General features: G+C 60.8%; 3 protein-coding genes across 5 annotated transcripts in view; all 3 read left to right on the top strand.

The window, feature by feature from the left end:
* Positions 1 to 3,570, top strand: part of DNAH2 (dynein axonemal heavy chain 2) — an 87,953-nt gene extending 84,383 nt beyond the window's left edge. Inside the window, exons 79-87 of the mRNA XM_082605294.1 lie at positions 275 to 466; positions 637 to 821; positions 1,037 to 1,265; positions 1,350 to 1,501; positions 1,624 to 1,738; positions 2,230 to 2,406; positions 2,504 to 2,578; positions 2,752 to 2,902; positions 3,048 to 3,570. Of these exons, the coding sequence (XP_082461420.1) occupies positions 275 to 466; positions 637 to 821; positions 1,037 to 1,265; positions 1,350 to 1,501; positions 1,624 to 1,738; positions 2,230 to 2,406; positions 2,504 to 2,578; positions 2,752 to 2,902; positions 3,048 to 3,202 (1,431 nt within the window). The 3' untranslated portion in view covers positions 3,203 to 3,570. The remainder of the gene's footprint in view (positions 1 to 274; positions 467 to 636; positions 822 to 1,036; positions 1,266 to 1,349; positions 1,502 to 1,623; positions 1,739 to 2,229; positions 2,407 to 2,503; positions 2,579 to 2,751; positions 2,903 to 3,047) is intronic.
* A 330-nt stretch (positions 3,571 to 3,900) lies between these two features.
* On the top strand, positions 3,901 to 25,985 carry KDM6B (lysine demethylase 6B). Of its 3 annotated transcripts, none has more exons than XM_082605565.1 (24): positions 3,901 to 4,017; positions 10,909 to 11,026; positions 15,924 to 16,043; positions 16,334 to 16,467; positions 16,560 to 16,701; positions 16,906 to 17,004; positions 17,104 to 17,323; positions 17,432 to 17,524; positions 17,609 to 17,770; positions 17,851 to 18,024; positions 18,122 to 18,466; positions 18,580 to 20,747; positions 20,856 to 20,982; positions 21,107 to 21,212; positions 22,102 to 22,307; positions 22,427 to 22,494; positions 22,577 to 22,648; positions 22,747 to 22,895; positions 23,062 to 23,176; positions 23,276 to 23,463; positions 23,647 to 23,788; positions 24,074 to 24,200; positions 24,310 to 24,480; positions 24,576 to 25,985. In XM_082605565.1, the coding sequence occupies exons 5-24, from the start codon at positions 16,565 to 16,567 to the stop codon at positions 24,597 to 24,599; spliced, it is 4,893 nt and encodes a 1,630-aa protein (XP_082461691.1). In that variant the 5' UTR covers positions 3,901 to 4,017; positions 10,909 to 11,026; positions 15,924 to 16,043; positions 16,334 to 16,467; positions 16,560 to 16,564; the 3' UTR covers positions 24,600 to 25,985. The 3 variants fall into 3 exon arrangements, with proteins under 3 accessions (XP_082461691.1, XP_082461692.1, XP_082461693.1); XM_082605566.1 differs by having other exon boundaries at positions 22,430 to 22,494; positions 24,576 to 25,984; XM_082605567.1 differs by lacking the exons at positions 24,310 to 24,480; positions 24,576 to 25,985 and having other exon boundaries at positions 23,898 to 24,089.
* A 104-nt stretch (positions 25,986 to 26,089) lies between these two features.
* On the top strand, positions 26,090 to 27,155 carry TMEM88 (transmembrane protein 88). Its single transcript, XM_082605568.1, has 2 exons — positions 26,090 to 26,391; positions 26,516 to 27,155. Exons 1-2 carry the CDS (start codon positions 26,182 to 26,184, stop codon positions 26,783 to 26,785), a joined length of 480 nt encoding a protein of 159 aa, XP_082461694.1. The 5' UTR covers positions 26,090 to 26,181; the 3' UTR covers positions 26,786 to 27,155.
* The last annotated feature ends 436 nt before the right edge of the window (positions 27,156 to 27,591 follow it).

Here is a 27,591-nt window from a genome sequence, read left to right as displayed (position 1 = left end):
GGTTGAGGGGATCAAAAGGCGGGGGGGCGGAGACAAGAAGACAGGGCTGACACTAGTCCGTACAGTGCCTGTGTGTGAATTAGAGAAAGGCACGCAGCCCCGTGAATGAGTGCACATCCTGGCATGCAGCTCAAGGGCTGGATTTCAGCCTCCACTCATCCCTTCAGCCAGTGCCCTTGTGCAGTGTGCAACCTCCACAGCTGTACACGACGGTGCTAGGGGCAGGGCCAAGCAAGATGCATGTCATCCCACCTCTGTACTTCATTGTCTCCAGGGCCTAAAGGCCAACATGACCCGTCTTTACCAACTGATGACAGAACCACAGTTTTCCCGCTGCTCTAAACCCTCCAAGTATAAGAAGCTGCTGTTTTCACTGTGCTTCTTCCACTCTGTGTTACTTGAACGCAGAAAGTTCCTGCAACTTGGCTGGAACATCATCTGTGGCTTCAATGACTCCGACTTTGAGGTTTGTGCTAACCAGGGTCCCTCATCCCAGTCCTGTCTCCTTACACTTCCTGCCCCATGGCTGCCCAGCAGGAATAGCCACTGACAGGAAGCCTGTGTTAAAGCGCCCCTGGAAGTGTTCCTGCCATAACTGTGTGTGGGGCTGGGGGCTCGGGCTGGGGCCACACACAGGTGTCAGAGAACTTGCTGAGCCTCTACCTGGACGAGTACGAGGAGACGCCCTGGGATGCGCTCAAGTACCTCATCGCTGGTGTCAACTATGGTGGACACGTCACGGATGACTGGGACCGGCGCCTGCTCACCACCTACATCAACGACTACTTCTGTGAGCAGGCTCTATCAAGCCCCTCCTACAGGTGAGGGGGGATGCTGAATGGGGTGGGGGCAGCTGGCAGCACTGGGGGTAGGGGAAGTGTGTGAGGAGACAATGTGAGACGGGAGAAGCAGGCTTTGTGGGGTTGTGGGGCGGTGGGTGGAGCAAGAGTAGGGAGCTGGATGAATGGGGTCTTAGCCTGGCATGGGAGCCCCAGAGTCCCCACGACACAGTGATAATTATGCGGTGGCTCCCCAGGTTGTCAGTATTGGAGACCTATTTCATCCCCAAGGATGGGAGCCTGGCCTCATACAAGGAGTACATTAGCATGTTGCCTGGCATGGACCCCCCCGAGACCTTTGGCCAGCACCCTAATGCAGATGTGGCCTCCCAGATCACTGAGGCACACACTCTTTTTGAGACTCTGCTTTCCCTGCAACCCCAGATTACACCCACCAGGGCCGGAGACCAGAGCCGGGAAGAGAAGGTAAGGACAGACAGACACCTGGGGGAGGGAAAGCAATGAGGAAGAGGGGCCTGCACTCAGAGCTCAGAGCTCCTGCCTCGGCAGGTCCTTGAGTTGGCTGCTGATGTGAAACAGAAGATCCCTGAAATGATCGACTATGAAGGGACCCGAAAACTGCTGGCTATGGACCCCTCCCCACTCAATGTGGTGCTTCTTCAGGAGATTCAGAGATACAACAAGCTTTTGGAGACCATCCTGTAAGATGGAGGGCGGTTCTGTGGAACGTGGTGAGGGAGCACGAGGAAAGGCCTTCACTCCCTGCGTATGATGGCTCTCCCAGGCCCACCCCATCCCTAACCCTCCACCTTACCCTGTTCAGGTTCTCACTGACAGACCTAGAAAAAGGCATCCAGGGCCTCATCGTCATGTCTACAAGCCTGGAAGAGGTTTTCAGTTGCATCTTTGATGCCCATGTCCCTCCGCTCTGGGGAAAGGCAAGATTACATTACTGTTGATCCTAATCCAACAATGAACTCTCCTTTCACCCCTGGGCCAGCGACCTCCTGGTTTTAAGGAAGCATATAGCAAAAAGCAGTGAGCCTGGGCTTTGGGGCCAGACACATTCAAGGTTGAAATCTGACTCTGCTCTTTACTGACTGACTTTGAAAAGTTATTTAGTTAGAAACTTACTCAGGGTAAGTTCCTAGCCTCGCCAAGGATGTTTCAAGGATTCCCTGTACTGTGCACAATGCTAGAAGGTGCTTCATTAATGGTAACTTGTTAATATTACTGGTGCTATTGTTAATAGTTGTCATTTTATGCTTCTCTCCTGGGAGTTGGCTTTTGGAGAGCTGTGCCGAACTATGGTTGGGGAACAGGGGCTGACAGCATATATTCTTCTTATAGCTGCTCCAAGTGTTGAAACAAGGATTTGAATGCATGACTAAGTGAATGAATAAACACACACTGCCTTCTCCTCCTCCAGGCATATCCCTCACAAAAGCCATTGGCTTCATGGACCCGGGACTTGGCCATGCGTGTGGAACAGTTTGAGCTGTGGGCCAGCCGCGCACGGCCTCCTGTGATCTTCTGGCTGTCTGGCTTTACCTTTCCCACCGGCTTCCTCACTGCTGTCCTGCAGTCTTCAGCTCGCCAAAACAATGTGAGCGATGTGGAAAGTGTGATGGGGACGGTTGCTGGGGATATGTATCTGCTCTCCTCTTTGGGAGTCCTCCCTTCTTCTCACCTTCAATCCCCAGATTTCAGTGGACAGCCTCTCTTGGGAGTTTATTGTTTCCACTGTGGACGACAGCAACCTAGTGTATCCACCCAAGGTGGGAGCCAGATGTGCTCGGTGTTCCGAGCAGAGGGGGTTCTGGTGGAGGAGGAGGGTGCTGGGAGCAAAGGTGGGAAACAGTTGGTTGGGAGGGGAGGAGAGGTGGCAGGACAGGGGTGCTGGCAACTGAGGGTCTAGATTTCCTCCCAACCTGCCCCCATGTCTCCCCAGGATGGTGTCTGGGTTCGGGGCCTATACCTGGAGGGTGCTGGCTGGGACCGGAAGAACTCCTGCTTGGTGGAGGCAGAGCCCATGCAGCTTGTCTGCCTCATGCCCACGATCCACTTCCGGCCTACAGAGAGCCGCAAGAAGAGTGCCAAGGGTGGGACAGGGCCCTCAAGCTTGCCTGCTCCATCCCTAGTTTGGATCCTAACCCAGTCTCTGCTCCACCCCTCCCCCACACTTGCTCCTGCCCTGCTCTGCCAGAGGCTCCAGGGTCTGACTCTTTCTCTTCTCCTTCCCCGAAGGCATGTACTCCTGTCCCTGTTATTACTATCCCAACCGGGCAGGCAGCTCAGACCGCGCATCGTTTGTCATTGCCATCGACCTCCGCTCTGGGACCATGACATCTGATCACTGGATCAAGAGGGGCACTGCTCTACTCATGAGCCTGGATAACTGAGAGGACCTCCCCTTCTTCACCGCTTGAGGGAGGGTCGAGGACTCTAAAAGCCAAGACTGATAATGCACCTCGGACAGACGCTGGACCTCACTCTGGCCTTGACCTTGGTTGAATTTGTCGTCTGAGGGGGCCCTGGTAATATCCGGTTGTGCTAGCCATAAAGGTGGGAGAATTGTATTGGAGCTCAGTGCATTAAAACACCCACAACCACAAGCCTTAAGTCTCTCAATGGGATGCTGGGGGGTTGGGAAAGGAGGAAGCCCAGGTCTTACGGAGGATGAGAGCTCCTAAGAGTGGCTACTGGACCGGGAAAGGAGCAAGGGAAGTGGGAGGTCTTGAGAGGGAGGGGAGGCGTGGCCTTGAACGAATGGGCAGGGCCGTGGGGCCTAAAGAAGATGTGGCTAAATCTCTGGGCAGGACTTGAGCGAGTGGGGCGGGGCTTACTTTGGAAGGGCGCGTGATCCAAACGGAATAGGGGTTTGTCAGGCAGGGATCGGTGCTGGACCCCCGTACCTTGCACCCTGAACCCTGTACCCCGCATTCGGCATCCTATTCGGTACCTGTGCTGAGGCGAGCGGAACCGGCAGAAAGCGGGGCGGAGCCTGAGAGAGGGACTTAGGCGCGGGGAGGGGCGGGACCATGAGAAGGGGGCGGGGCTGGGCGCGGGGAGGGTAGGGGGGCGGTGTTTGTGTTGGAAAATCCAACTGCGCCACGGGGCGGAGCGGCCCCCCCAGCCCCGGCCTGGGAGAGGGGGGGCCGCTCGACCCCCTGGGTGACCTTGGGGAACCTGAACACCTGGGACACCCCAGAACCAGGTAACGGGGAGCCGCGAAGGCGTCTGGAAAGGGAAACCATCTCCGCGCAGTGGGGCGGGACGCCTGAGTCGCAGGAAGGGTAGAGCTGGGGATGGACGTTCGGGTCTCTGGAAAGGAAGGCAGTGGGAAGAAGACTGGGCGTAGGACATCTGTGTCCCCTAGAAAAGAGCAGGGCGGGGGTGAGGGAAGAGCTGGGCGGCAGATGTCCTGGGTTCCGGATGTCGACAGGGGCCTGAAAGGACTCCCTCCTCCTCTTGGGCTGGGATTCCCCTTCCCGACCCTAGGGCGGGGGCGGGGCGCGGCGGTCCCTAACTGAAGGGCAGGACCAAAGATCAGGGTTTGCAGTTAGGTCAGTGCGACGGCCTCTTGAGGGCGGGTGTAGTCAGGGATGTGTCTCAGGTCCCGGGCCGCGCCAAGTCTCCCTCTGGCTCTTCCCACGGGTGAGGTATGTAGCCTCAGCGCTGACCCTCACACTGGGAGCCCCGACAGCTTCCCAGCGGTAGCCTTCGCCCCCATCCCCTCCACCGCACGTCACCTCCCTGCACTCGGCCTCACCCCAATAGTCTCTTCATCCCCGGTCCTGCCCCCACTCTGACACCTCCCGTTCCTAGCTTCTCGCCCTTCTCGGGCCCTTCTCCGCTGAACCTTCGCGACGTAGCCGCGAGATGGCGAGAGCGAGACGCACAGCGCGACTCAAGGGCCTCGGGTGGGGGATGTGGCCGTGAAAGCAGCCGAAGCCCCCCGCCCCGGCCAGAGGGAAAGGTGGGCTGAGGTGCTTGTGTGACTTCCTGTCATCTCGGTCCCCCTCACAGGAAATTGTGGTCGGGAGGGCAAAGGGCATGGGCGGGGGAGGGGGTAGGGACCCCGCCTCCCGGAGCTGGGGTAAATAGTGGGGAGGGGGCACGCGGGCAGGTTGCTAAGCAACGCAGATTCGCTTCCTGTCTGCCGCGGCTTGTGGTTGATTTAGGATGGGAATTGGCAGAGTGGGGGGCTGGGAGACTGCGGCGAAGGTCGAGGACAGGTCGCCTGGTTCTCGAGACAGGGAGATCCCTAGAAGGATGCAGGGGAGCAGCGAGCGAGCTGCGCTGCCACAGAAACGGACTCGGCGTTGGTCGGGAGGGAGGCGGGACCCAGGCGCGGCGCTGAGCTCTGCTCCCCTTCCCTCCCGGGGGTTGCTTGCCCTGTTGCCAGAGTAACTGGAGAGCTAGACTCAGGAGCCGGATTCCCTAACTCTCGCGTCCGCCCAATCCGCTCCAGCGGCTGCCTCTGACATCAGGGCCTTGGCAGCCAATGTGGAGGAGGCATCGTAGAGCGACAGGAAGAGGGAAAGGGGAGGGGAAGAGGTGGAGGCTGGGAGGGGGTAGCTGCCCGGGACCCGCACGTGCACTCCCACACGCTCGCGCCCACTCTCCCTCCCCGCGCCGCACGAGCCCGAGTAACCTCCACCCCCCGCGCCTGCGCGGCGAGTCAGTGCTTGCCGCTTTCCCCAGTTACCCCCATCTAGAGACTCTGTTCGCAAACTAGTACTGGGCTGCACTCACTCCTCAGCCCCGGGGGGACCCAGACGTCTGGGTCCGCTAGCCTTTCTCTGGGTCTCAAGCAGTTACTGCCCAGCCTGGCGTGGGAGGAGCCAGCTACCTGTTCCCCACCAACCCCCAGCTGGCGCCCCACTCTCCCAGGTGGGCTGGGCGGAGCTGTGGTTTCCGGCCCCATATGCTCCGCCGCTGCCTTCCCGGGCTCTGGCTAAGGTTGCCTCTCCAAGACGAACGGAACGGGTATCAGCACCCCTTCCCGAGGCTTCACTCGCTCGGGCTCAGCTGCTGTTGGTGGCTGGGGAGGGCGCTGCGGGGAAGCCCCGGACGGGCCAGGTGACTCTTCCCGGACCATCACAACCCGTCTTCGCGTGAATTCCTCCCCTTTGATGTGCACCAAAATCCTTCTCATGCCTAACGTTTCTTCTCCCCCTCGCCCTGGTGCTCTTTGCGCCTCCCTCGGCTCCTTTCGGGCTGCCTCTCCCGGTCTTCACTCGTCCTTCTCGGCTTCTCCCAGTTATATAACTCTTCCTCTTGCCGTGTCCTGATTTCAACTCCACAGACTCCGCCCTGGAACAGCGCGGGGAGGGGCAGGAGAATTGGGACCCAGACAGATTCCGGCTGGCGGCCGGCTGGGGCACGGGGGATCCCGCTGATGGGAGACGGAGCCCCGCGGGACCTGGTGCCCCCGCCCCCCACCTCCCGCCCCCCACCCGAGATCTCGCCCAGGAGAGAGAAGGCACAGTATCTCTGAGAGGCGTGTCGGGACTCCGTCAGAAATGTGGGTTGGGAGGTCAGGGCTGGAGGCGGAGAGGAGGAGCCGAGAGGCCTGAGTCCAAGGGATTGGAGCCGCGTTGGGAGCAGAAGATAAGGGCGGGACGCCTGGGTTCCTTCCTTCCTCTCCTTTTTGGGTTCCCAGAATTCTTAAGGCTATTTCCCAGGAAGCTTAGCCTGAGGCTCCTCTCCGCCCCTCGGGGTCAAAGGTCTGTGTTAAAGGTGGCCTGGGATGATGTCACCAGTGCACGTGCCCTTTCCATTCCGGCCCCCTCCCCCCACCACACCCCCCGCCCCGAGTCCAGTTGCAACCCCGTGCCATCTTTTTTCCCTCTCCCTTCCTTTGGTCTTAGCGTCCTGCAGGTGGGAAACCCTGGCCTGGAGTCTTGTGAGGGGGAGGGGCACGGGTGTGGTGTGGTGGACTTTACCCCTTTGCTGGGCGAAGCGAAGCCTGGGTCACTTTTCCCTAGACTGGCACAGAAGAGCTTTTCCTGCAAGCCCCCCGTCCCTCCTGGAAAGAGTCTCCCCAGCAGTCTTTTTACTTTCCCACCTGCTGCATTGCCAAGTGTCTCATTGCCCCCTCCCCCGCCCCCGTATTGAGTTGAAGTGGGAGTGGTTGCCAGATAGCTACCTCCCAGGAGAAGAGCTAGCTGTGTGGTATACTGTGTGGATACCTGCTCAGCCCTGACCTTAATCAATGGCACCCCACCCCCAGCCCCAGCAGTGAGAAAAAGGGTCAAGAAACTGTATTAGACTGAAAAGTCAGGGCCTTTATTCTGTCTAGGTGGGTGGATCTCTGTCTCTTGAAGGAAGGGGACTCAGTTGATAGCTATGGCTGCCCTTCTCTATTAAGTCCTGGGATTGGTTATGGTATTGGAAAAGATTGGTTTCTCTTTTTGTGTACCTTAGGGCTTGGGCTGTCAGATCAGACCTGGATTCCATTCCCAGCTCTGCCACTTAGTGGCTGTAGAGACTTGGAAAGGTCACAACCTCCCCGTGCCTCATATTCTTAATCTGGAAAATTGAAATATTAATACCTACCTTCTAGGCAGTTGATAGGGGAAAAAATGAGATAATTTATGCAAAGCACTTAGCACAGTGCCTGGCACAGAATGAACACTGAATGAATGCTTGTTATGAAATGCTTATTATTATTAAATGCTGTTTTTTTTTTATTATGGTTGGTAGGCCTGCTTCAAACTGGCCAAGACCTTAGGAGTTCTCCAGGGAGGAGTGGAGAGTTTGTGCTAATTTGGTAGGGGGGGCGGGGGGGCCGGGGGAGGGGGCTGGGGATTAGTTTCCACTGCATTGTGCACTTTATTTGATGAGGGCTTTAGTCAGATTTTTATTGCTTTCTTTGCGATTATTTTTTCCCCTTTCTCGCAGAAGAAACAGCTAAGACTGTTCCTCTGGCTGTGAAAATAAAATAATTGTATTGTGGTTCTTGATTTTTGAGCAAGACCCCAGTCCCCTCCCATGCTCTTTGGAGCCTTTCAGTTTTACAGAGGGACTCCACAGTTTCCTTTGCGGGGACAGGGCTGGCTGAGGGGTGTGTAAAAGGTTCGGGTGGGTGGGTAGAGAGACTAGTGCTGGGGGCTGGGGGGGGCGGTAGTTAAAGGAAGAGACCGGAAGGGAGGAGGAGGGAGCCTGCTGGTGGGGAGGGAGGGAGGGGAGGAGGAGGAGGAGGAGGAGGAGGTGGTGGTGGTGGTGGAGGAGGAGGAGGAGGAGGAGGAGGTGGAGGAGGAGGAGGAGGGGGGGGAGGGAGGGGGTTGGGGAGAGCCTGCTACAGTTCTTTGTTTGACTCCGGGACTCAGGGACGGGGAGGAGGAGGGAGGGAGGCAGAGGCTGCAAGCGCCGGGGCAGGCCCAGGAGGCAGAGGAGGGACCGTCTCCCCGCCCCCCCAGCCCCCACTCCCCCCCCCCGCTGCTCCCCCCCCTCCCTACCCGGACTCCGGGGGCACCGCCGGGGGACAGACACCCAGCAGGTAACCCCGGCCTGGCTCACCCTCCCTTCTCGGGTTTTCCTCCACACCCTCCCAGATGACCCCTTTCCCCGGTTCCGTCTCCCCGTTTCACCCGGCCTTGCCTCTTTGCCCCCGGCCCTCCTTGTTCCATCTCCCCACTTGGGCTAGTCGCCCGCTGGCCGCGCCGCTGTCTCGTGCAGCCCAACTCCCTACCCCTCGACCGACAGCCTGTGCGCCCCAGGTCTGCCCGCGGCACCTTTCGGGGCTCTGTCTCGCTGCTTCTCCAGGCTTTGCTTTCCTTCCGACCTGTCCCCTGGGGCTCTGAGGAAGGAGGGAGTCCCTGTCCTTTTCTCGTTTCCCCAGTTCCCCGCCCCCCAACTCTGGCCCCTTTCTCCTTCTAGCAGTCTCTAGGGGTGGGGAGAGAACCGGAATTTGGGGGGCCCTCTGGAGGGGCAAGGGGCTATGTGTCGCGGGCGAAAGGGTCTGTGAGTGTGTTTGGGGCGGGGGCGGGGACGGTTAGAGACCCGGCTGCCTCTCTGTTGTCCCTTTAAATGGCCCTCACATTTCTGGGGACTCGTGGGGGGGAGGTGGCAAGCCTCTGCCTGGGGGGCAGGGCCCTCTGTTCGTCCACACAATCAGGGGTGGTAATGATTTAAAGGGACAGCCTCGGTGTGGCCGCTGCCACCCTGCGCCAGCGGGAGGGGGGAGCCGGCAGGCCTTGTCTGGGGAGGCTTGGCTGGCGAGCAGGGCATTTGAGGCTGAATCTGTTTCGGGGCCTGCCAGGTCTGGGACAGTGCTGCGGATGGGACCTGCACGGAGGGGTGACAGCTTGCCTGGGGGGCACTCAACCTGGATCTTCTCCAGGGCCCCACCTTTGGGTTCATGGACTCCTTGGCCAAGAATGCTTGAGTCTAAACTACGGAGTCTGTCGGCCACCAGGTGGGGGCCACCGGCAGGTCTGCAGGTCAGCAGCCTGTCCTGGGCACACTGGAGCTGGCCCTTCAGCTTCCCCTTTTGTTGTTTGGCTCTGTGCACAAGAAAGCCCCAGCCCCTCCCCCAGCTCCCCCTTCCCGTCCACATGCCCCCCCACCACCACCACACACACCCACCCCAGCTGTTGGACAGATGAATTACAGCCTCCGGCTTGGGGCCAGGGCTGGTGAGGGATTAAAGCTCTGGGGCTGGCCCTTTAAATGGCTGTTGGCCCCTCCCCCACTCTGCTGTCCAGACACCCCATACACACCCCGCTGACCCCCTTGGCTGACCCCCTTGGCTGACCCTCACTCCTCCTCTTGGTCTGTCCTAAGGCCCCTCCCCAGCATCCCCTTCTTCCCCAACACAACCACAAATACAAATGCTACAAACACACACACACACACACACTCACTCTCTCTCTCTTCTTTCTCTCTCTCTCTCTCTCTCCCTCCCTCTCTCTCTCTCTCTCTCTCTCTCTCACTCACTCACTCACTCTCTGGTCTCACATTCTGAGTGTCCCTGTCCTGGAGGGTTCCAGCCTCAAGCTCCCTTCTCCAGCAGAAGGACCTTGCCTGCCTGGCCTCCCTAGCCTGCAGCTGACCACTACCCTGGCCAGGTGAGGGGCCTTGCATGGGTCAGAAATAGCACCTCCCCTGGGGGCAGTGTCATCAGCAGCTGAGGCAGCTTGCAGCACATTGCATCATGGAGGCTGGGGGCTGGAGGCCTAAGCCTCTGGGGCAGGGGGAAGGATGGGGGCTGGAAGGACAGGGAATGGAGAGGCTAGACTGGGAGCCCAAGTGTCTGGGTGCTTAAGGGCAGAGAACTGTGACTAAGAGGGCAGAAAACATAGGTCCCTGAGGAGTGAGTTTGAGGTGAGGCAGACTTAGGTCTGACCCCTGGATGGACACCAGATTCTTGGCCCTGGATCTAGACACCTAACTTCTTGTCTCTGAAAGTTAGGAGGGGAGGGAGTGGGCCTCTATCACCTAATTGGGCCACATAGAGGAAGGAGGTGATGGGGAAACAGGATATGGCCTTGATGGGTAGATGGAGGGGAGGCTTGCAGCAGAGGCCACTTCCAGACCCAGGCCCAGAGTCACAGTCCTTGCTGAGGAGAAAGGCTCCTCCCTGCTGGGCCCGTTCATCTAGTCTGGCCACCTGTGCTGCTCACCAAGACCTGCCAGCACCAGCCTGGTGGAAGGAGAGGGGGCAGAGTCCAGAAGGTGGGGTTGTCTGGTGCCTTGATAAGGTTAGGGAGGAGGCAGAACTGAAGGAAGAGTTTCTGTGAGCCTGAGGCCGGGACTGAAGCTGACCTGGGTGCAGATGTCAGAGGCAGTTAGGGCTACTCTGGGGCCAAGGACTCTCAGCAGGAGGGTCCAGTCAGAAGAGGGATCATGGGTTGGGTGTCCACTGTGGACTTAACGCAGATGCTGTAGCATGCTCCCCTCACTCCCTGGTCCAGGCTGCTTCCTAAAGGGGAAGGCTGGAGGACCACTCTTGGGTTGGCTTTTTCTGGTTGCCATGGAAACAGATTCTTTCATCCCATCTGACCACCAGAGCCAGGTTTCTCCTCAATAAGGGGACAGGGGGCATAGGAAAATTCTCCAGCTTGGGAGATCCCACCTCTAACTGGCTTTTTTCTTTTAGGTTCCCCCAGGCACCATGCCAGCCCCGTAGTACCACCCACCCCACCCACTGTGGTCTGCTGCACCCTACTACTGGGGCACTGGTTCCAATGAGACAGGGCACACCAAACTCCCATCTGGTAAGTCCTGCCCCTGAGCAATGCAGCGCCTCCCCGCAACAGTCCAGCTCTGCACCATATGCAAGAAGGATTGATATGATCTAGATCATGCCCACTCCTCAGAATGGTCCCGTCCAACTCTGAGCATCCCCCCCCACCATGAGGTGATTGAGTGGTTCAGTCTTCCTCATTTATGGAGCTCCCCTCTGTTGCCTATGAATGGTTCATCCCTGTACTTCACCAGCCTCTCAACTACCACCAAAGAATCACCCCCCCTTCCCCCTCCCCCCCAGTGCTACAACTCAGTTACTTACTGAATTAAATTAACCTGGGGTTTGCAGGCCAGAAAGTAGAGATAAGATACCTGGAGGGATTTTTTTTTTTTTTTTTTTTGGAATGAGGAGGTCTTTGCCTCTATAATAGTTGTTGAACAGCCTGGCTTATGGAGGGTGATTGGGAACTGATTTGGAGAGATAGTGGAGGCCATTGTCACAAAAACCTGCCGTTGCCATGGCAGTCTTGGCATTCCCACCCTTCCTTCCAGATCCCTTCGGTTCCTTTCTCTCCCTGCTGCACCACAGCATTTGCCCCATACATCCTAAATCTTACTCCTCTTGTGCTTCCCTCTCTCCTTCTGCCACTTCTCTGCCTAAGGCCCTGCTCCATCCCATCCCCCATTCTTCTGTAGGAGAAAAGATGGTACCTAAGCCAGAGACTTAAGTTCTCTGAGTGTGTGTTGCTCTTCTCTACTTCTCACTAAGTTTTGAGTGGGACTGTTTTCTTCTATGTATCTCTCACTATTTGGCGAGATGGTTTGCACATTGGGGTGCCTCAGTGGAATTGCGTTGAATGAATGTGTTAACTGAATGAGCTTCAGGGCCAAGAAACCAATGGCTTCTGAGAAATGCTGCACAGCCTCCTACCTACACCTTCTCTAAAGACATGAGACATTTGGGATGGTACTGTGGGGTAGAGCTGAGGGGCAGGCTGACCTAGGAAGTTGTCCTGTGAGGATAAAACCAACAGAGAATAGTACAGAGGCATTATAGAAGAGTGGTAAGAATAAGGCTCTGGAAAGAAGCCTAGCTCTTACTCTCTCGTGGAATGACCTTGACAGAGTTATATAACCTCTCTGAGCCTCAATTTCCTCATCTGTAAAATGGGGTAGTACTATGTCAGGTTCTGGAGAGGGGTTTTTTAAAATGTATATAAAGTGCTTAACACAGTACCTGGCATGTAATAAGTATTCAGTAAATGCTAGCAATTACCATCACAATGGGAGCCACAGGGAGCTGTGAGGATAAGTGAGGATGTTGAGGAATAGGACAGAACTTAAATGAAGGCACCCAGACCTCCAAATGCTTGACTCAAACAGAAGGATCACTGATCCAGTAAGACATCAGGATTCAGGGGAGTGGGGCGAGGAGTCTGCCGGGTCAGCCTGCACCAGTGTTTCCCTGACTCTGTTCAGGAACATGAAGGCAAACACAGAAGGGCATGTGCAGAGAGACACACGTGATCACGGCAAGTGATGCAGAGGCAGTCCCAGACAAAAGACCGAGACAGGAGCCAGGCAGACACACAGACAGAGACAGCCCCTCGGAGTCGTGTAGACAGGCATAATGACAGGAACGCGTCAGACACAGGCACTGAAGGAGACAAGATGAGCAGATATGCAGGTGCACACGGAGACAGACACCGGGACTCACACACAGCCGACCTTGTCAGACAGACTGGTGAACACAGCGGTCCAGTCAGAGGCAGACACAAGGCTCGCAGTGACACATAGCGGGCCAGGGCCGGCACTGTCACTTCTCGGTGGGGGGCGGGGAGGGGCCAGCAGCGGGGGAAGGCTGGGGAAGGGAATCCCGAGCGGGCGGCCTGCCCGGGGTGGCTGAGTCAGAGCGGAGCCCCAGCCGGCGGCCCTCCCCTACGCCTCCCCCTCCCCCAGGTAAGAAGCGAGCTGTAACCCCTCGCTTCCACCAGGCAGAACAGGGCCTGACAGGCAGCGGGACGCGGCGGGGTTCCCGGGCCGGCCCCACCTCCTCGCGCGTGCCGCGTGCCTGCTAACTCCCTGCTCGGTAATACCCTAACTGCGGGGTCTTGTCTTTGGCCGGCACGTGAATCTGCGTGCTCACGTCTGGACCCTCATCCCGCGCGGCGGGAGCGGTGTGCGGAGGGGCTCCTCCGGCCTGGAGCCCAGAGAGAGTTAAGTGGGTGTGTTTGATAGAGTGGGTCCCTCTCGGGGCGCTAGGGGGAGGGGGCCGGTTAAAGTCCCCGAGTCCAGAGCCCGGATGGAGGGGGCGGAGCTGGGCTTAGCCGGGAGTGCCCGGATGGAGAGGGCGTGGCCTCGGCAGGAGAAGAATTAACCCTTTCTGAGCGGCTGACTCCCAGTACTGTGGGTCCGACTGGAGAGGCTGGAATGCCTGCCCCAGAAGTATGCCGTCCTCTTTGGCCGTGTGCGTCTACCTCTCATCTGTCTTTGAGGAGTCTCTGGGTGTCTGTCTTTGTGCCTGCCGGTGATTGTCCCCTCCCCTGGGTTAGTACGGACGCCGGGAGTCGGGGAGGGCTATTCCTGCCCCAAAGCGAGAGTGGAGGTGAGAGTGGACCGCGAGCCGGCTGCTGGCGCCTGGGGAACAGGTGTGACCGCGGCGTCGGGGCTGCCCGGCGCGGGGAGGGGCCGTCATGGGGGAAGACGAGAGGGGAAATTCCGCGGGACCGGTGGGGAGCGGTGTGTGGGCTGAGTTGTGTCTGCCTCTGACTGTGTGTGTCTGTGTGTGTTCAGGGAGGCGGGGGCTGAGTCAGTGGGAATAGAGGAAGGTTTTCTGGGTGACTCACGCTCCCCCACCCCAAGCCTGAATCAGACCCCGAGGGAGGGCTTTGTACAGGAGGCGGATGGGAAGTCAGGCGCCTGGGTCCCTGGTGGGGACAAGGATCCGAGGTGGTTGGCGAGAGTGAGTGTGTGTTTAGTGTACAGGAAGTTTTTGTTCTCAAGTGAGGGCTGCTGTATTCCGAGTACCGGCGTAGGGGTTTGTGGATAGAGGTGGAAAGGGGCTGGAGGACGGGACTCGCTGTTTGAGGGAAAGCTGAGTCAGTTCCCCGTGGGAAAGGGGAAGTGGTAGAGGGGAAGTGTCATCATCGCAGAAGGGGAAGCTGCATTTCCTGGTAACTGGCAGCGCCCTCGGCACCACTTCCCAATCGGGGATCTGTTCCTCTGATGTCGACCCCGGGTTCCCCGTTTTCCCATGTCTGGTCCATGGGTCCGGGGACTTAGGTGGGGGCAGCCGGTCAGGGCTATGCTTGACCACAGTTAAGCGCTGTACTTGGCCCAGGGCTTGGTAACTGACATAAAGGCTGTATGGTGAGGAGAGAGAGTTCTGACCGAAACTCCGCGTGAACCGCAGAGAGGGTCCACAGAGCCCAAGCGCCTACTAGGGCTCGCCGGGGAGTGGCACGCCGGGACCTGTAGGGTCCAAGCGCTTGCGTGCAAACAGACGACCTTGCCCTGCAGATCGAGGACTGTTTTCACCACAAACCCGAATGCCCTTGTGGGCTGGGTGGAAATTTCCCCACAGCTCAGACTTCTCTCGGCGAAGGCGAACTTTCCAGCCGCCCCCAGCCCCTCGTCGCGCGTTCTCCCCCGGCTTCCTGCCCGGCGCTAGCTCCAGCTGGAGCGCTGGCCCCGCCCCCGCCGCTTTGTACTCTACACTCGCCTCTCGCAGCTCTTTGTACTCTAGACTCTCAATGGACCGATCCCGGGAGCGGAGCCGGCTTCCTACCTGCGGGGACGCGGGGTAGGCGAGCAGGACGCGCGGGGACCGAGATCCTGGGCTCAGAGAGGCGAGAAGGAAGAACTGGGGCTAAAGGGAAGGTGCCCAGGAAGGGGAGCGCTGCTCCCGTCGTGGGTCGAGCCAGCACCGACGGGAAGGGGTTGGGGGGGGTGAAGGAGGAAGTGAAACGGGTTCTGGGTTCTTTAAGGGAGTGGGCGGTGAGAGTGGGACAAGGGTGATGTCACCGCCGGGCGGGCCCCGCCCCGCCCTCCTCCTTCCTCCCTCCTCCTTCCTCCCTCCTTCCTCCCTCCCGAAGGACCCCCCCCCCGTACTCTTACACACGCCGCTTCCGCTGCGCAAGTAGCCACGTCACGGGCAACCCCCGAAATCCCCCCTCCCTTGGGGGGCGGGGGCCACGTGGGCCGTGGGGAACCGCGTGGCCCCGGCGGGGAAGGGCATAGAGGATACGGGAGCCACGCGAGAGGGGCCACTCGGGACCGCTGTGCGCGACTTCTCAGAAGTTGGGGGATTAGAGGACGGTTTTGGTTTTGGGGGTCGGTTGGTATTGAAGGCCTACAGAGCCAGGGGAAATGGAGGAGCTGAAGGAACTGGGTATGAAGCTGGGGGCTTGACCATGGTTTGGGATGGGGGTCAGGCGTGGAGGGTGGAGCGCTCAGATCGCGGCGCGGGCAGGTTTGGGTGCCGTAGAAGTCGCCGTGAGTGGCCAGCCCTAAACAGTTCCTAGGGGGTGGGGAGGTCAGGCACTGGGCGAGGTGAAGTGAGAAGGGGGAGCGCCGCCTGTGTCGGCGTTGTGCATCCGTCTGCTGTCCGTCGGTGTTAGGCGGCGGGGCAGGGGGCGTTTCGGACGGTCTAGCACGGACCACCGGCGGCTCTGTGGGCGCGTGGGACTTGCGGGTAGCTCCATGTCCCAGGCCGGCCCGACCGTGCGACCCGCCGCCTTCACCCCGCACGGGTCTCAGGCTCCGCTTGCCTCTACCGGCCTAGTGTCAGCTTGGAGATGGAGACCCTAGGTGGGAGCCGCGGGGTCACGTCGGGGTCACCCCGGGCAGAGCCTGTCTGACCGGCTCCGCCGCCCCTCCTCCCCCGGCAGCGGCCGGGCTAACCTCGCTCCTATTGGTCCCGGCCAGGCTGTTACTGAGGCGGAGACACGGGTGATGATTGGCTTTCTGGGGAGAGAGGAAGTCCTGTGATTGGTCAGGTCTCCGGAGCTCGCCGACGCCGGGAGAGAAAGCTCCCACGGAGGCCGGGTAAGCGGCCGCAGCGCTGCAGCTCGGCCCGCGGGGCTCCCGGCTGGAAGCCTAGCAGCGCAGCCACCCCATCGCACCGACTGGCCCTCCCGCTGCCCCCACTCCCCTACGGCTCCTTAGGCCGGGTGGGCCGCTCCTCAGGGATAGCGAGCCCTGCGCAGATCACAGACCTGTGGGCGCCACAGCCAGGCCAGCCCAGCCCAGCCTAGTCCAGCCCAGCCCAGCCTAGCCTGCGGCCCCGACTGTGTGCTGACCCGCTCACCTCACTCCTTTCCCCCTCCTCTCCGTAGAATTGGCTGTGAAAGGCCCTGAGCGACCATCTGGGGGCAGTGGGCACTCCTGTCAGAGCGGCTGGAGCCGGACCATCGCCCCAAGGAGCTGGGGCAGGGGGCCGTGCCCGATCTCTGGGGCCACTGCTGACCTGGTAAGGGAAGACGGGGGCCGGGTCGGCTGTGTGTACCCTGACAGCTCAGTCTCTGTCCCCGGTAGGATCATAATCTCTTCTCCTTGACTCAGGCTGGATGCATCGGGCAGTGGACCCTGCAGGGGCCCGCGCTGCACGGGAAGCCTTTGCCCTTGGGGGCTTGAGCTGTGCTGGGGCCTGGAGCTCCTGCCCGCCCCATCCCCCTCCTCGGAGCGCATGGCTGCCTGGAGGCAGGTGAGAACTTGGTCTGTCTCTCTGCCTCCAGGCAATCCTCTTCCCATCTCTGCTCCTCAGTCTCTGTGTCATTCTCATTTCTGCCATCCCGTGGGCCTCAGTGCAGTCCTCAGCTGCTTTCCCTTGTTTCTTCAGTCCCCTCCTTCCTAGGGAGGGACAAGACTTCCATCTTGCTGTACATTAACAGAGCCTTTCTCTCTCTAGGTGCTCTGCCAGCATCGGGCAGCCCCCACTCCCTGCTCCCCTACCTCCTTCACACGGCAGTAGCTCTGGCCACCCCAACAAACTGTATTATGCTCCAGGGTGAGTGAGGATTGAAAGGTGCTGGCGATGGGAGGTAAGGCTGGGGCCTTGAAAGAGTTCGCCAAGCCTTGCCACCTCCCCACCCCTTCTGCTCTGTAGGACACCCACCCCAAGACCCCTCCATGGGAAGCTGGAATCCCTGCATGGCTGTGTGCAGGCATTGCTCCGGGAGCCGGCCCAGCCAGGGCTGTGGGAGCAGCTTGGGCAGCTGTACGAGTCAGAGCACGACAGTGAGGAGGCTATACGCTGCTACCACAGCGCCCTTCGATATGGAGGAAGCTTGGCTGAGCTGGGGCCCCGCGTCGGCCGACTACAGCAGGTGGGATGAGGCGGGACACGGGGGGCTAGGATTGTGCGTTCTGACTCAGTGCCCTCGTCTTACGTCTGCCTCTGCCCTGTGCTCTGCACTCTTCCCCCACCTCCTCAGGCCCAGCTCTGGAACTTTCATGCTGGCTCCTGCCAGCACCGACCCAAGGTCCTGCCTCCCCTGGAGCAAGTGTGGAACTTGCTGCACCTTGAGGTGAGGCTGGGACTGGGCGGGCTAGGGAGGAGGGCTGGGTCAGGTCAGCACCGGTACCATTCTCTCTCCTCTTTCCGTCCTCAGCACAAACGGAACTATGGGGCCAAGCGGGGGGGTCCCCCGGTGAAGCGAGCCGCCGAACCCCCGGTGGTGCAGCCTATGCCTCCTGCAGCACTCTCAGGCCCCTCGGGGGAGGAGGGGCTCAGCCCTGGAGGCAAACGCAGGAGAGGCTGCAACTCTGAGCAGGTATGATTGTATGTGGGTGGGCCAGCAGCGAGTGGGCAGGCTGGGGCGAGGAGTGGGACTCTCACACTGTTTTCTTCCAGACTGGCCTTCCCCCAGGGCTGCCGCTGCCTCCGCCACCATTACCCCCAGCCCCACCCCCGCCTGGCCTAGCCACCAGCCCTCCATTCCAGCTGACCAAGCCAGGGCTGTGGAGTACCCCACATGGAGATGCATGGGGCCCCGAGCGCAAGGGTTCAGCACCCCCAGAGCGCCAGGTGAGCACCTCTCTGTGGCCCCTTCACCTCTTACCTCTTACCTCCAAGTCCCTGTGTCCTCCGTTCCTCACGCAGTGTCTTCATTTCTCGCCCACAGGAGCAGCGGCACTCGCTGCCTCACCCATATCCATACCCAGCTCCGGCCTACCCTGTGCACCCCCCCGGCCACCGGCTGGTCCCGGCTGCACCCCCAGGCCCAGGCCCCCGCCCCCCAGGAGCAGAGAGCCATGGCTGCCCGCCTGCCACCCGTCCCCCCGGAAGTGACCTTAGAGAGAGCAGAGTTCAGAGGTCGCGGATGGACTCCAGCGTTTCACCAGCAGCAACCACCGCCTGCGTGCCTTACGCCCCTTCCCGGCCCCCCGGCCCCCCCGGCCCCCCCACCAGCAGCAGCAGCAGCAGCAGCAACCCTGGTCTCCGGGGCGTGGAGCCGAGCCCAGGCATTGTGAGTGACAACTGCAGGTGGCGGGCCGAGCCGGGTGGGGTGGGGGGGTGTGAGTGGAGCCGGTCTGGGGTGGCTGGAGCAGCCCTCTGACCACCGCCATCCTACACTTGCAGCCCGGCGCTGACCATTTCCAAACTCCCGCGCTGGAGGTCTCCTCTCACCAAGGCCGCCTTGGGCCCTCGGCACACAGTAGTCGGAAACCATTCCTGGGGGCTCCCGCTGCCGCTCCCCACCTGTCCCTGCCACCCGGCCCCTCCTCACCTCCTCCCCCACCTTGTCCCCGCCTCTTACGCCCTCCACCACCCCCTGCCTGGCTGAAGGGCCCAGCCTGCCGAGCAGCCCGTGAGGATGGAGAGATCTTAGACGAGCTCTTCTTCGGGGCTGAGGGACGCCCCCGCCCTCCCCCTCCCCCCCTCCCCCACCGCGAGGGCTTCTTGGGGCCTCCGGCCCCCCGCTTTTCTGTGGGCACTCAGGATTCGCACACCCCTCCCGCTCCCCCAACCACCAGCAGCAGCAACAGTGGCAGCCACAGCAGCAGCCCTACTGGGCCTGTGTCCTTCCCCACACCTTCCTATCTGGCCAGAAGTATGGACCCCCTTCCCCGGCCCCCCAGCCCAACACTGAGCCCCCAGGACCCACCTCTTGCACCCCTGACTCTTACCCTGCCTCCAGCCCCTCCCTCCTCTTGCCACCAGAATACCTCAGGAAGCTTCAGGCGCCCGGAGAGCCCTCGGCCCAGGGTCTCCTTCCCAAAGACCTCCGAGCGGGGGCCGGGGCCATCCCCAGGCCCCCTGAATAAAGCCCCCCAGCCTGTGCCGCCCAGGGTTGGGGAGCTGCCTGCCCGAGGCCCTCGACTCTTTGATTTCCCCCCTACCCCACTGGAGGACCAGTTTGAGGAGCCAGCTGAATTCAAGATCCTACCTGATGGGCTGGCCAACATCATGAAGATGCTGGATGAATCCATTCGCAAGGAGGAGGAGCAGCAACAACACGAGGCAGGTGTGGTCCCCCCGCCTCCTCTGAAGGAGCCCTTTACATCTCTGCAGCCTCCATTCCCCACTGACACAGCCCCAGCCACCACTGCTGCCACCGCCACCGCCGCCACCACCCCGGCCACCCAGGAAGAGGAGGAGAAGCCACCACCAGCCCTGCCACCACCGCCGCCTCTAGCCAAGTTCCCGCCACCACCCCAGCCACCGCCAACCGCGCGAGCCCCACCAGCCAGCCCGGCCAACCTGCTCAAGTCCTTGGCCTCCGTGCTGGAAGGACAAAAGTACTGTTACCGGGGGACTGGAGCAGCTGTTCCCACCCGGCCTGGGCCCTTGCCCACCACTCAGTATTCCCCCGGTTCCTCTTCAGGTGCTACCGCCCCACCGCCCACCTCCGCGGCCCCGAGCGCCCAGGGCTCCCCACAGCCCTCCGCTTCCTCGTCATCTCAGTTCTCTACCTCAGGCGGGCCCTGGGCCCGGGAGCGCAGGGCGGGCGAAGAGCCAGCCCCGGGCCCCATGACCCCCGCCCCCCCGCCCCACCCCCTGCCGCTGCCCCCTGCTCGCTCTGAGTCTGAGGTGCTAGAAGAGATAAGTCGGGCCTGTGAGACCCTTGTGGAGCGGGTGGGCCGGAGCGCCGCAGACCCGGCCGACCCAGTGGACACGGCAGATCGAGCGGACAGCGGGACTGAGCGACTGCAGCCCCCAGCTCAGGCCAAGGAGGAGAGCGGTGGGGTGGTGGCCGTGGCACGACCAGGGAGCAGCAAGCGGCGGCAGAAGGAGCACCAGAAGGAGCACCGGCGGCACAGGCGGGCCTGTAAGGACAGTGTGGGTCGGCGGCCCCGGGAGGGCAGGGCCAAGGCCAAGGCCAAGGCCAAGGCCCCCAAAGAAAAGAGCCGCCGAGTGCTGGGGAACCTGGACCTGCAGAGCGAGGAGATCCAGGGTCGTGAGAAGGCCCGGCCGGATCTGGGCGGGGCCTCCAAGGCCAAGCCGCCGGTAGCTCCGGGCCCTCCGCCAGCTCCTGCACCCTCTGTCCAGCCCACACCCCCGGCAGCCCCTGTCCCTGGGAAGAAGGCTCGGGAGGAAGCTCCAGGGCCACCGGGTGTCAGCCGGGCTGACATGCTGAAGCTGCGCTCACTTAGTGAAGGGCCCCCCAAGGAGCTGAAGATCCGGCTCATCAAAGTAGAAAGTGGTGACAAGGAGACCTTCATTGCCTCGGAGGTGGAAGAGCGGAGGCTGCGGATGGCAGACCTCACCATCAGCCACTGCGCTGCCGACGTCGTGAGGGCCAGCAAGTGAGTTCGGGGGGCTGTCGCCGCTGAGGCTGCTGGCCTGGCCCTGCGGGAAGCTCCCTTCCCCCAGCACTCTGATATTCCTATTCTCATCACACTGTCTTTCTACAGGAATGCCAAGGTGAAAGGGAAGTTTCGAGAGTCCTACCTTTCCCCTGCCCAGTCTGTGAAACCGAAGATCAACTCGGAGGAGAAGCTGCCCCGGGAAAAACTGAACCCGCCCACACCCAGCATCTATGTATGAGTGCCCTGCGTGCTCAGAACCGCCCCTGCCTGAGGGTTCTAGGACAGTGTTGGGACTGTTGGGGCGCCCTGAGCCTGGGACGGGCCTCTGACCTCAGCCCTGTCTCCTGGTTCTGCAGCTGGAGAGTAAACGGGATGCCTTCTCGCCAGTGCTGCTGCAGTTCTGTACAGACCCTCGAAATCCCATCACCGTGATCCGGGGCCTGGCAGGCTCCCTGCGGCTCAGTGAGTGTGGAGGCGGAAAGGCTTGGGGAGGGCTGGGAGGATCTGGAGCTTTGGGGCCCTCGGAGAGCCCCCGCTCTGGAAGACCCAGGGCCGCAGCTGTAGTGAGCTCTCCTCAGTCACGTGTAAGCCATATTTGAAGAGTGCTCTGAGTGATGGGTCAGCTGACCTCAGGCTTTCCTCCCCCCATCTGTCTGTCCCCAGCAGTAGGCAGGTGAGAAGGGGATGTATCTCGGGATCTGGTTACAGTCACTTCTGGTTTTCTTGGTGATTAAGGATGAGAAGAATACAGGTTGTGTAAAATCCAAGGAGACCCATGGTTTGGGGCTTTCTCTTTTTCAACCTTCTATTGTGCACAATTTCAAACACCTTCCAAAGTAAAAGGAAACCATACTGAGTTATAAAAATTAATCTTGTTTCCTGTAAAAATTAATCTTGTTTCCTCTGTTTCCTTGTAGCCTTCTCTTACCCACATATCCTTCCTTTCCTCCAATGTTACTGAAGCACGGTCTAGGTTTTTACTTGATGAAATCTTTCACTGGATCCAATGATAACTTAAACTGTTAGTCATTGAGCACCTACTGTGTGCCAGGTGCTTTGCACATGTGGCCTCATGGACACCTGAGGACTGGTGGAGGGGCTGGGACTCAGAGCAGCAGTGGGAGAAGCGGGGGGTTGGTTATGATCCAGGTAAAGGCCAGGCCCTGGGAGGGCCAACCCTCCCAGCTTCATGAGGGGCTGGGGTTCTCGCCTGTTCTTCCTGGGCTGAGCTTTGAGAAGCCTGTATCCACTGTGTCAGAGTCTTGGGGAGCAAGAAGGGAGAGGGTGAGTTGGGGCCTCGCTCCCCGCCCTCTGCCCCTGCCCCAACACTCTGCTCGGCCCTCCCTTGCAGACTTAGGCCTCTTCTCTACCAAGACGCTGGTGGAGGCGAGTGGTGAGCACACGGTGGAGGTGCGCACCCAGGTGCAGCAGCCCTCAGATGAGAACTGGGACCTGACAGGCACGCGACAGATCTGGCCCTGCGAGAGCTCCCGTTCCCACACCACCATTGCCAAGTACGCGCAGTACCAGGCCTCATCCTTCCAAGAGTCCCTGCAGGTGAGAGGCGTGCACAGGCAGAGGCGGGGGTGCGGAATCAGGGGACTTGGAGCTCCGGCTGCGGTGGGAGGGCTCCTGGAAGGCCGCTGACCCAGGCCTGCCTAACCCCTGTGACCAAGCAGGAGGAGAAGGAGAGTGAGGACGAGGAGTCCGAGGAGCCGGACAGCACCACGGGAACCCCTCCTAGGTAGGGACGCTTTGCCTCTGCCCTTCAGGACTCCTTCCTTTCCCTGCGCTTCCCCACCAACCTGTGCTCTTTTCCCCCGCAGCAGCGCACCGGATCCGAAGAACCATCACATCATCAAGTTTGGCACCAACATCGACCTGTCCGATGCCAAGCGGTCAGTGGGGCTGAGGCCAGCAAGCTGGGGCGGGAGTGCTGATGGGTCAGCAGAGTCGGGGTAGCTGCTCACTTCCGTTGCCTCCCTCGCCACGGCAGGTGGAAGCCCCAGCTGCAGGAGCTGCTGAAGCTGCCCGCCTTCATGCGGGTAACCTCCACGGGCAACATGCTGAGCCACGTGGGCCACACCATCCTGGGCATGAACACAGTGCAGCTGTACATGAAGGTCCCAGGCAGCCGAACGCCAGGTGCGCTCTTCACGGGGCTGCGGAGTTCGACGCGCGCGCGAGGAGCGCGGGGGGCGGGGCTGCCGCCTGCGCTCCTCCGTCAACCAATGAGTGCCCAAGGGCGGGCTTGTCGCGCAGCGTAGGCCCGGCTCCGACCAACCGTGCAGTTCCCTGTTGCCCCCTTCAGGCCATCAAGAGAACAACAACTTCTGCTCGGTCAACATCAACATTGGCCCAGGAGACTGCGAGTGGTTCGCGGTGCACGAGCACTACTGGGAGACCATCAGCGCCTTCTGCGACCGGTGCGCGCCGCCCTCCGCCCACCTCCTCGGTTAGATAGACCCCCCACGCCCCGTCCCTGGATTCCCAGATTTCCATCTGACCCTGTGGCCACCCTCCAGGCATGGCGTGGACTACCTGACGGGTTCCTGGTGGCCAATCCTGGATGACCTCTATGCTTCCAACATCCCTGTGTACCGCTTCGTGCAGCGCCCCGGAGACCTTGTGTGGATTAATGCGGGGACCGTGCACTGGGTGCAGGCCACCGGCTGGTGCAACAACATCGCCTGGAACGTGGGGCCCCTCACCGGTGAGGGGGCGGGGCCGGTGGTGGGGTGAGCCACTCAGCGGTGAGGGGCTGGGGCCCCTGGGGAGTGAGCCCCGTGGGGGGAGGGCGGGTTTGGAGGGCGCCAGGCCAGCCGTGAGGGAAGGGGCGGGGCCCAAGTGTCTCGGGCCGTTGGGGAGTCCTGTCGTGACCCTCTCTGGCCCGCAGCCTATCAGTACCAGCTGGCCCTGGAACGATACGAGTGGAACGAGGTGAAGAACGTCAAATCCATCGTGCCCATGATTCACGTGTCCTGGAACGTGGCTCGCACGGTCAAAATCAGCGACCCCGACTTGTTCAAGATGATCAAGTGAGGGAGGGCCCTGTTTGGGAGGGAGCTCATCTCCATCCGACCTGGCCCGCCTTGTTCTTCCTGGTTCCAACCCCTCCTCCCCCGCCTCTTACCGCGTGCCCTGCAGGGCTGCTGTGCTGGGCGGCTGACAAGGCCCCTGCCTTGAGAAGGTTTGTTTTCCAGTGGTCCAAGTAGACAAAAACCACATGAAACCTCCACTGTGACGGGGATGTGTCGGGGGCTGTGACCCGGGCCCGCAGCGGGGAGGCCCCGCCCCGCCTCACCACCTCGCCCCGCCCGCAGGTTCTGCCTCCTGCAGTCCATGAAGCACTGCCAGGTGCAGCGGGAGAGCCTGGTGCGGGCCGGGAAGAAAATCGCCTATCAGGGCCGGGTCAAGGACGAGCCCGCGTACTACTGCAACGAGTGCGACGTGAGTGCGCCCTCTCTCCCTCTAGCGCTTCCTCGGAGGAAGGCGCTCGCCTCCGGCCTCCCTCCCTCCTCCCTCCCTCCTCTTGACCGCCGCCTCCTCCCCGCCGCAGGTGGAGGTGTTCAACATCCTGTTCGTGACGAGTGAGAACGGCAGCCGCAACACGTACCTGGTGCACTGCGAGGCCTGTGCGCGGCGCCGCAGCGCAGGCCTGCAGGGCGTGGTAGTGCTGGAGCAGTACCGCACGGAGGAGCTGGCGCAGGCCTACGACGCCTTCACGCTGGTGAGGGCCCGGCGGGGCGGGGACCCGAGGGGGCGCCGGGGCGGGCCGGGGGTGGGCGACCGCGCATCCTGAGCCCCGCCCGCTCTCTCCCGCAGGCCCCGGCCAGCACGTCGCGATGAGGCCGGACGCCCCGCCCGCCTGCCCGCCCGCAGGGCGCCGCGGGGCCACCAGCACACGCCTGGGCTGGACCTAGGTCCCGCCTCTGGCCGGGAAGGGGGTCGGGCCCAGCCCTTCCACCCCATTGGCAGCTCCCCTCACCTAATTTATTAAGAAAAAGAATTTTTTAAAAAACAAATATGAGGAAAAAAGGAAAAAAAATGGGAGACGGGGAAGGGGGCTGGTAGCCCCTCGCCCACCAGCGCCTCCCCTCACCGACTTTGGCCTTTCTAGCAACAGACACAAGGACCAGGCTCCGGCGGCGGCGGGGGTCACATACGGGTTCCCTCACGCCTGCCAGCCGCCCGCCCGGCGCAGATGCACGCGGCTCGTGTATGTACATAGACGTTACGGCAGCCGAGGTTTTTAATGAGATTCTTTGTATGGGCTTTACCCCTCCCCCAGAACCTCCTTTTTTACTTCCAGTGCTAGCTGTGACCCCTGTACATGTCTCTTGTTTATTCACTTGGTTATGATTTGTATTTTCTGGGTTTTTTGTTTGTTTTTGTTTTTTGGTTTTTAATTTATAACAGTCCCACTCACCTCTATTTATTCATTTTTGGGAAAACCCGACCTCCCGCACCCCCAAGCCATCCCGCCCGCCCCTCCAGGGACCGCCCGCCGCCGGGCCCTCCCTGCGCCCCAGTGTGTGTCCGGGCCCGGCCCGTCCGTCTCCGCCCGTCCGCCCGTCCGCCCGCCCGCGGCTCCAGCCGGGTTCTCATGGTGCTCAAACCCGCTCCCCTCCCCTACGTCCTGCACTTTCTCGGACCAGTCCCCCACTCCCGACCCGACCCCAACCCCGCCTGAGGGTGAGCGACTCCTGTACTGTAGGGGAAGAAGTGGGAACTGAAATGGTATTTTGTAAAAAAAATAATAATAATAATAAATAAATAAATAAATAAAATTTTTAAAGTTTTAAAGAAAGAACTATGAGGAAAAGGAGCCCCGTCCTTCCCAGCCCCGGCCAATTTTAAAAACACGGACCTTCCCCTTACAACCCACCCCCCTTTTCTTTTTAAGCGTGAAACAGCCCAGGGCCAGGGCCTCACTGGGGCAGGGACACCCCGGGATGAGTTTCTCTGGGGCTTTATTTTCGTTTTGTCGTTTGTTTTTTATCTCCTCCACGCTGGGGCTGCGGAGGGGTGGGGGGTTTACAGTCCTGCCCCCTCGCACTGCACTGTCTTTCTGCCCCAGGGGCAGAGGGGTCTTCCCAACCCTACCCTTATTTTCGGTGATTTTTTGTGTGAGAATATTAATATTAAAAATAAAATCAGAAAAAAAATCTCTTTTCGATAAGTGCTGGTGGTAAGCAGGGAGAACACTGGGAAGAGGGCGGCGAGACCGTGATTGATGGGGAGGGGAGCCCCTCCCCGGAGGCGCCTGTGGAATGTCCAGAGCTCGGTCGCTCCTCGTTATGGGGGGTGCCTAATCCTGGAGCCACATTCCAGGATAAGGGGGGGTGGGTGGGGAGAGGCTGGGCCGGGGGAGGGGCAGGAAAGAGGGCTATAAGGGCCTTGGCCCAGGCGGGAGGAAGCCAGGCGGGCCATGGCGGATGTCCCCGGGGCGCAGCGACCGGTTCCCGGCGGCGGCCCTGAGCCCCGGGACCCCCTGGACTGCTGGGCCTGCGCTGTGCTGGTCACCGCCCAGAATCTGCTGGTGGCTGCCTTCAATCTTCTCCTGCTGGCGCTGGTGCTGGGGACCATCCTGCTGCCCGCTGTCACCATGCTAGGCTTTGGCTTCCTCTGCCACTCCCAGGTGAGCGTGCGCCCCGCGGTGTGCGTGTGGGTGTCTGGTGACGGTGGCGGTGGGGTCTGTGGGCCACAGCCTCTCCCGGCCTGGGCTGTTTGGCTTGGGCCTCATGCCTCTTCTCCTCCCACAGTTCTTGCGCTCCCAGGCACCCCCTTGCACCGCGCACCTGCGGGACCCGGGCTTCACAGCCCTGCTGGTCACCGGATTCCTGCTCCTCGTGCCGCTGCTCGTGCTTGCCCTGGCCAGCTACCGCCGCCTCTGCCTCCGCCTCCGCCTGGCCGATTGCCTCGTGCCTTACAGCCGAGCCCTCTATCGGCGCCGGCGCACCCCGCAACCGCGGCAAAACCGGCCCTCGCCAGGGCCCCAGGCCGTTCCAACATCAGGAAAGGTCTGGGTCTGAGGACCCTCGAGTCAAAAACAACCCCGAGGAGTGCCCTCTCTCCCGGTCGGCCCAAGGACTTGAAGCCCGGGGGTCTCCCGACCTACCCTGTCCCCGCTCCTGTCTAAGCCGGGTCCCAGCATCCTCTTGAGGAACAGAACGGCAGCATCTGTGGACCCAATTCTGGTGAAAATTCGCCACACCCCGGAAAACCCACTTTCCGCTCTCAACCCACATCTGAATCCTAAACATCTGGGCTGGACCCTACATCCCCCACCCCCCTGTGAATAGGACAACTGAACCTCGGTGGTGCGCTGGTGCCCTCCTTTTCCGGTGCTGCTCCTAGTATTTACGGGCTGTGGGGTGGGGTGGGGTGGGGTGGGCGAGGTTGGAGGGGAAGGAGTCATCACACGTCAATAAAGAGTTAATGAACTGAACGCGATCCTGGGATCCTGTGAACAGAAGGGCGGCACAAATACTATCAATCACTTCTGCAACGTGCCCAGGAGCAGGAAACAACAAGCGGGGGTGGGGGGGTGGGGCGTGGCTCTACTGCGCAGACCGGAGCATCCTTCAGCCTCCTGGGAAGGAGGCCTTCCTTCCCTTATCGCATTAAGCCGTTCTTCCTGGCCAGACCCCAGATCTCTGTCCCTGTCACCTCCTTATCAATAGAATGGAGGGAGCCCGGCCTCTGTAGCCTGCCCTGCTCCCCTTGGGAACCTGAGCCTGTTCTCTGACCCCAGCTTAGAGGAACTCGATGTTGCCAGGCCGGAGAGAGAAACAATGGGCCTTCCGGAGCAGGATGACACCCCCTCCCGCCACAATTC

The sequence above is a fragment of the Mesoplodon mirus genome (genome assembly GCF_964341445.2).
Source record: "Mesoplodon mirus genome assembly, chromosome: 18".
In the NCBI taxonomy this organism is placed as follows: Eukaryota; Metazoa; Chordata; class Mammalia; order Artiodactyla; family Ziphiidae; genus Mesoplodon; species Mesoplodon mirus.
The sequence above is the reverse complement of the archived record's forward strand: the minus strand, read 5'-3'. Positions and strand labels throughout refer to the sequence as shown.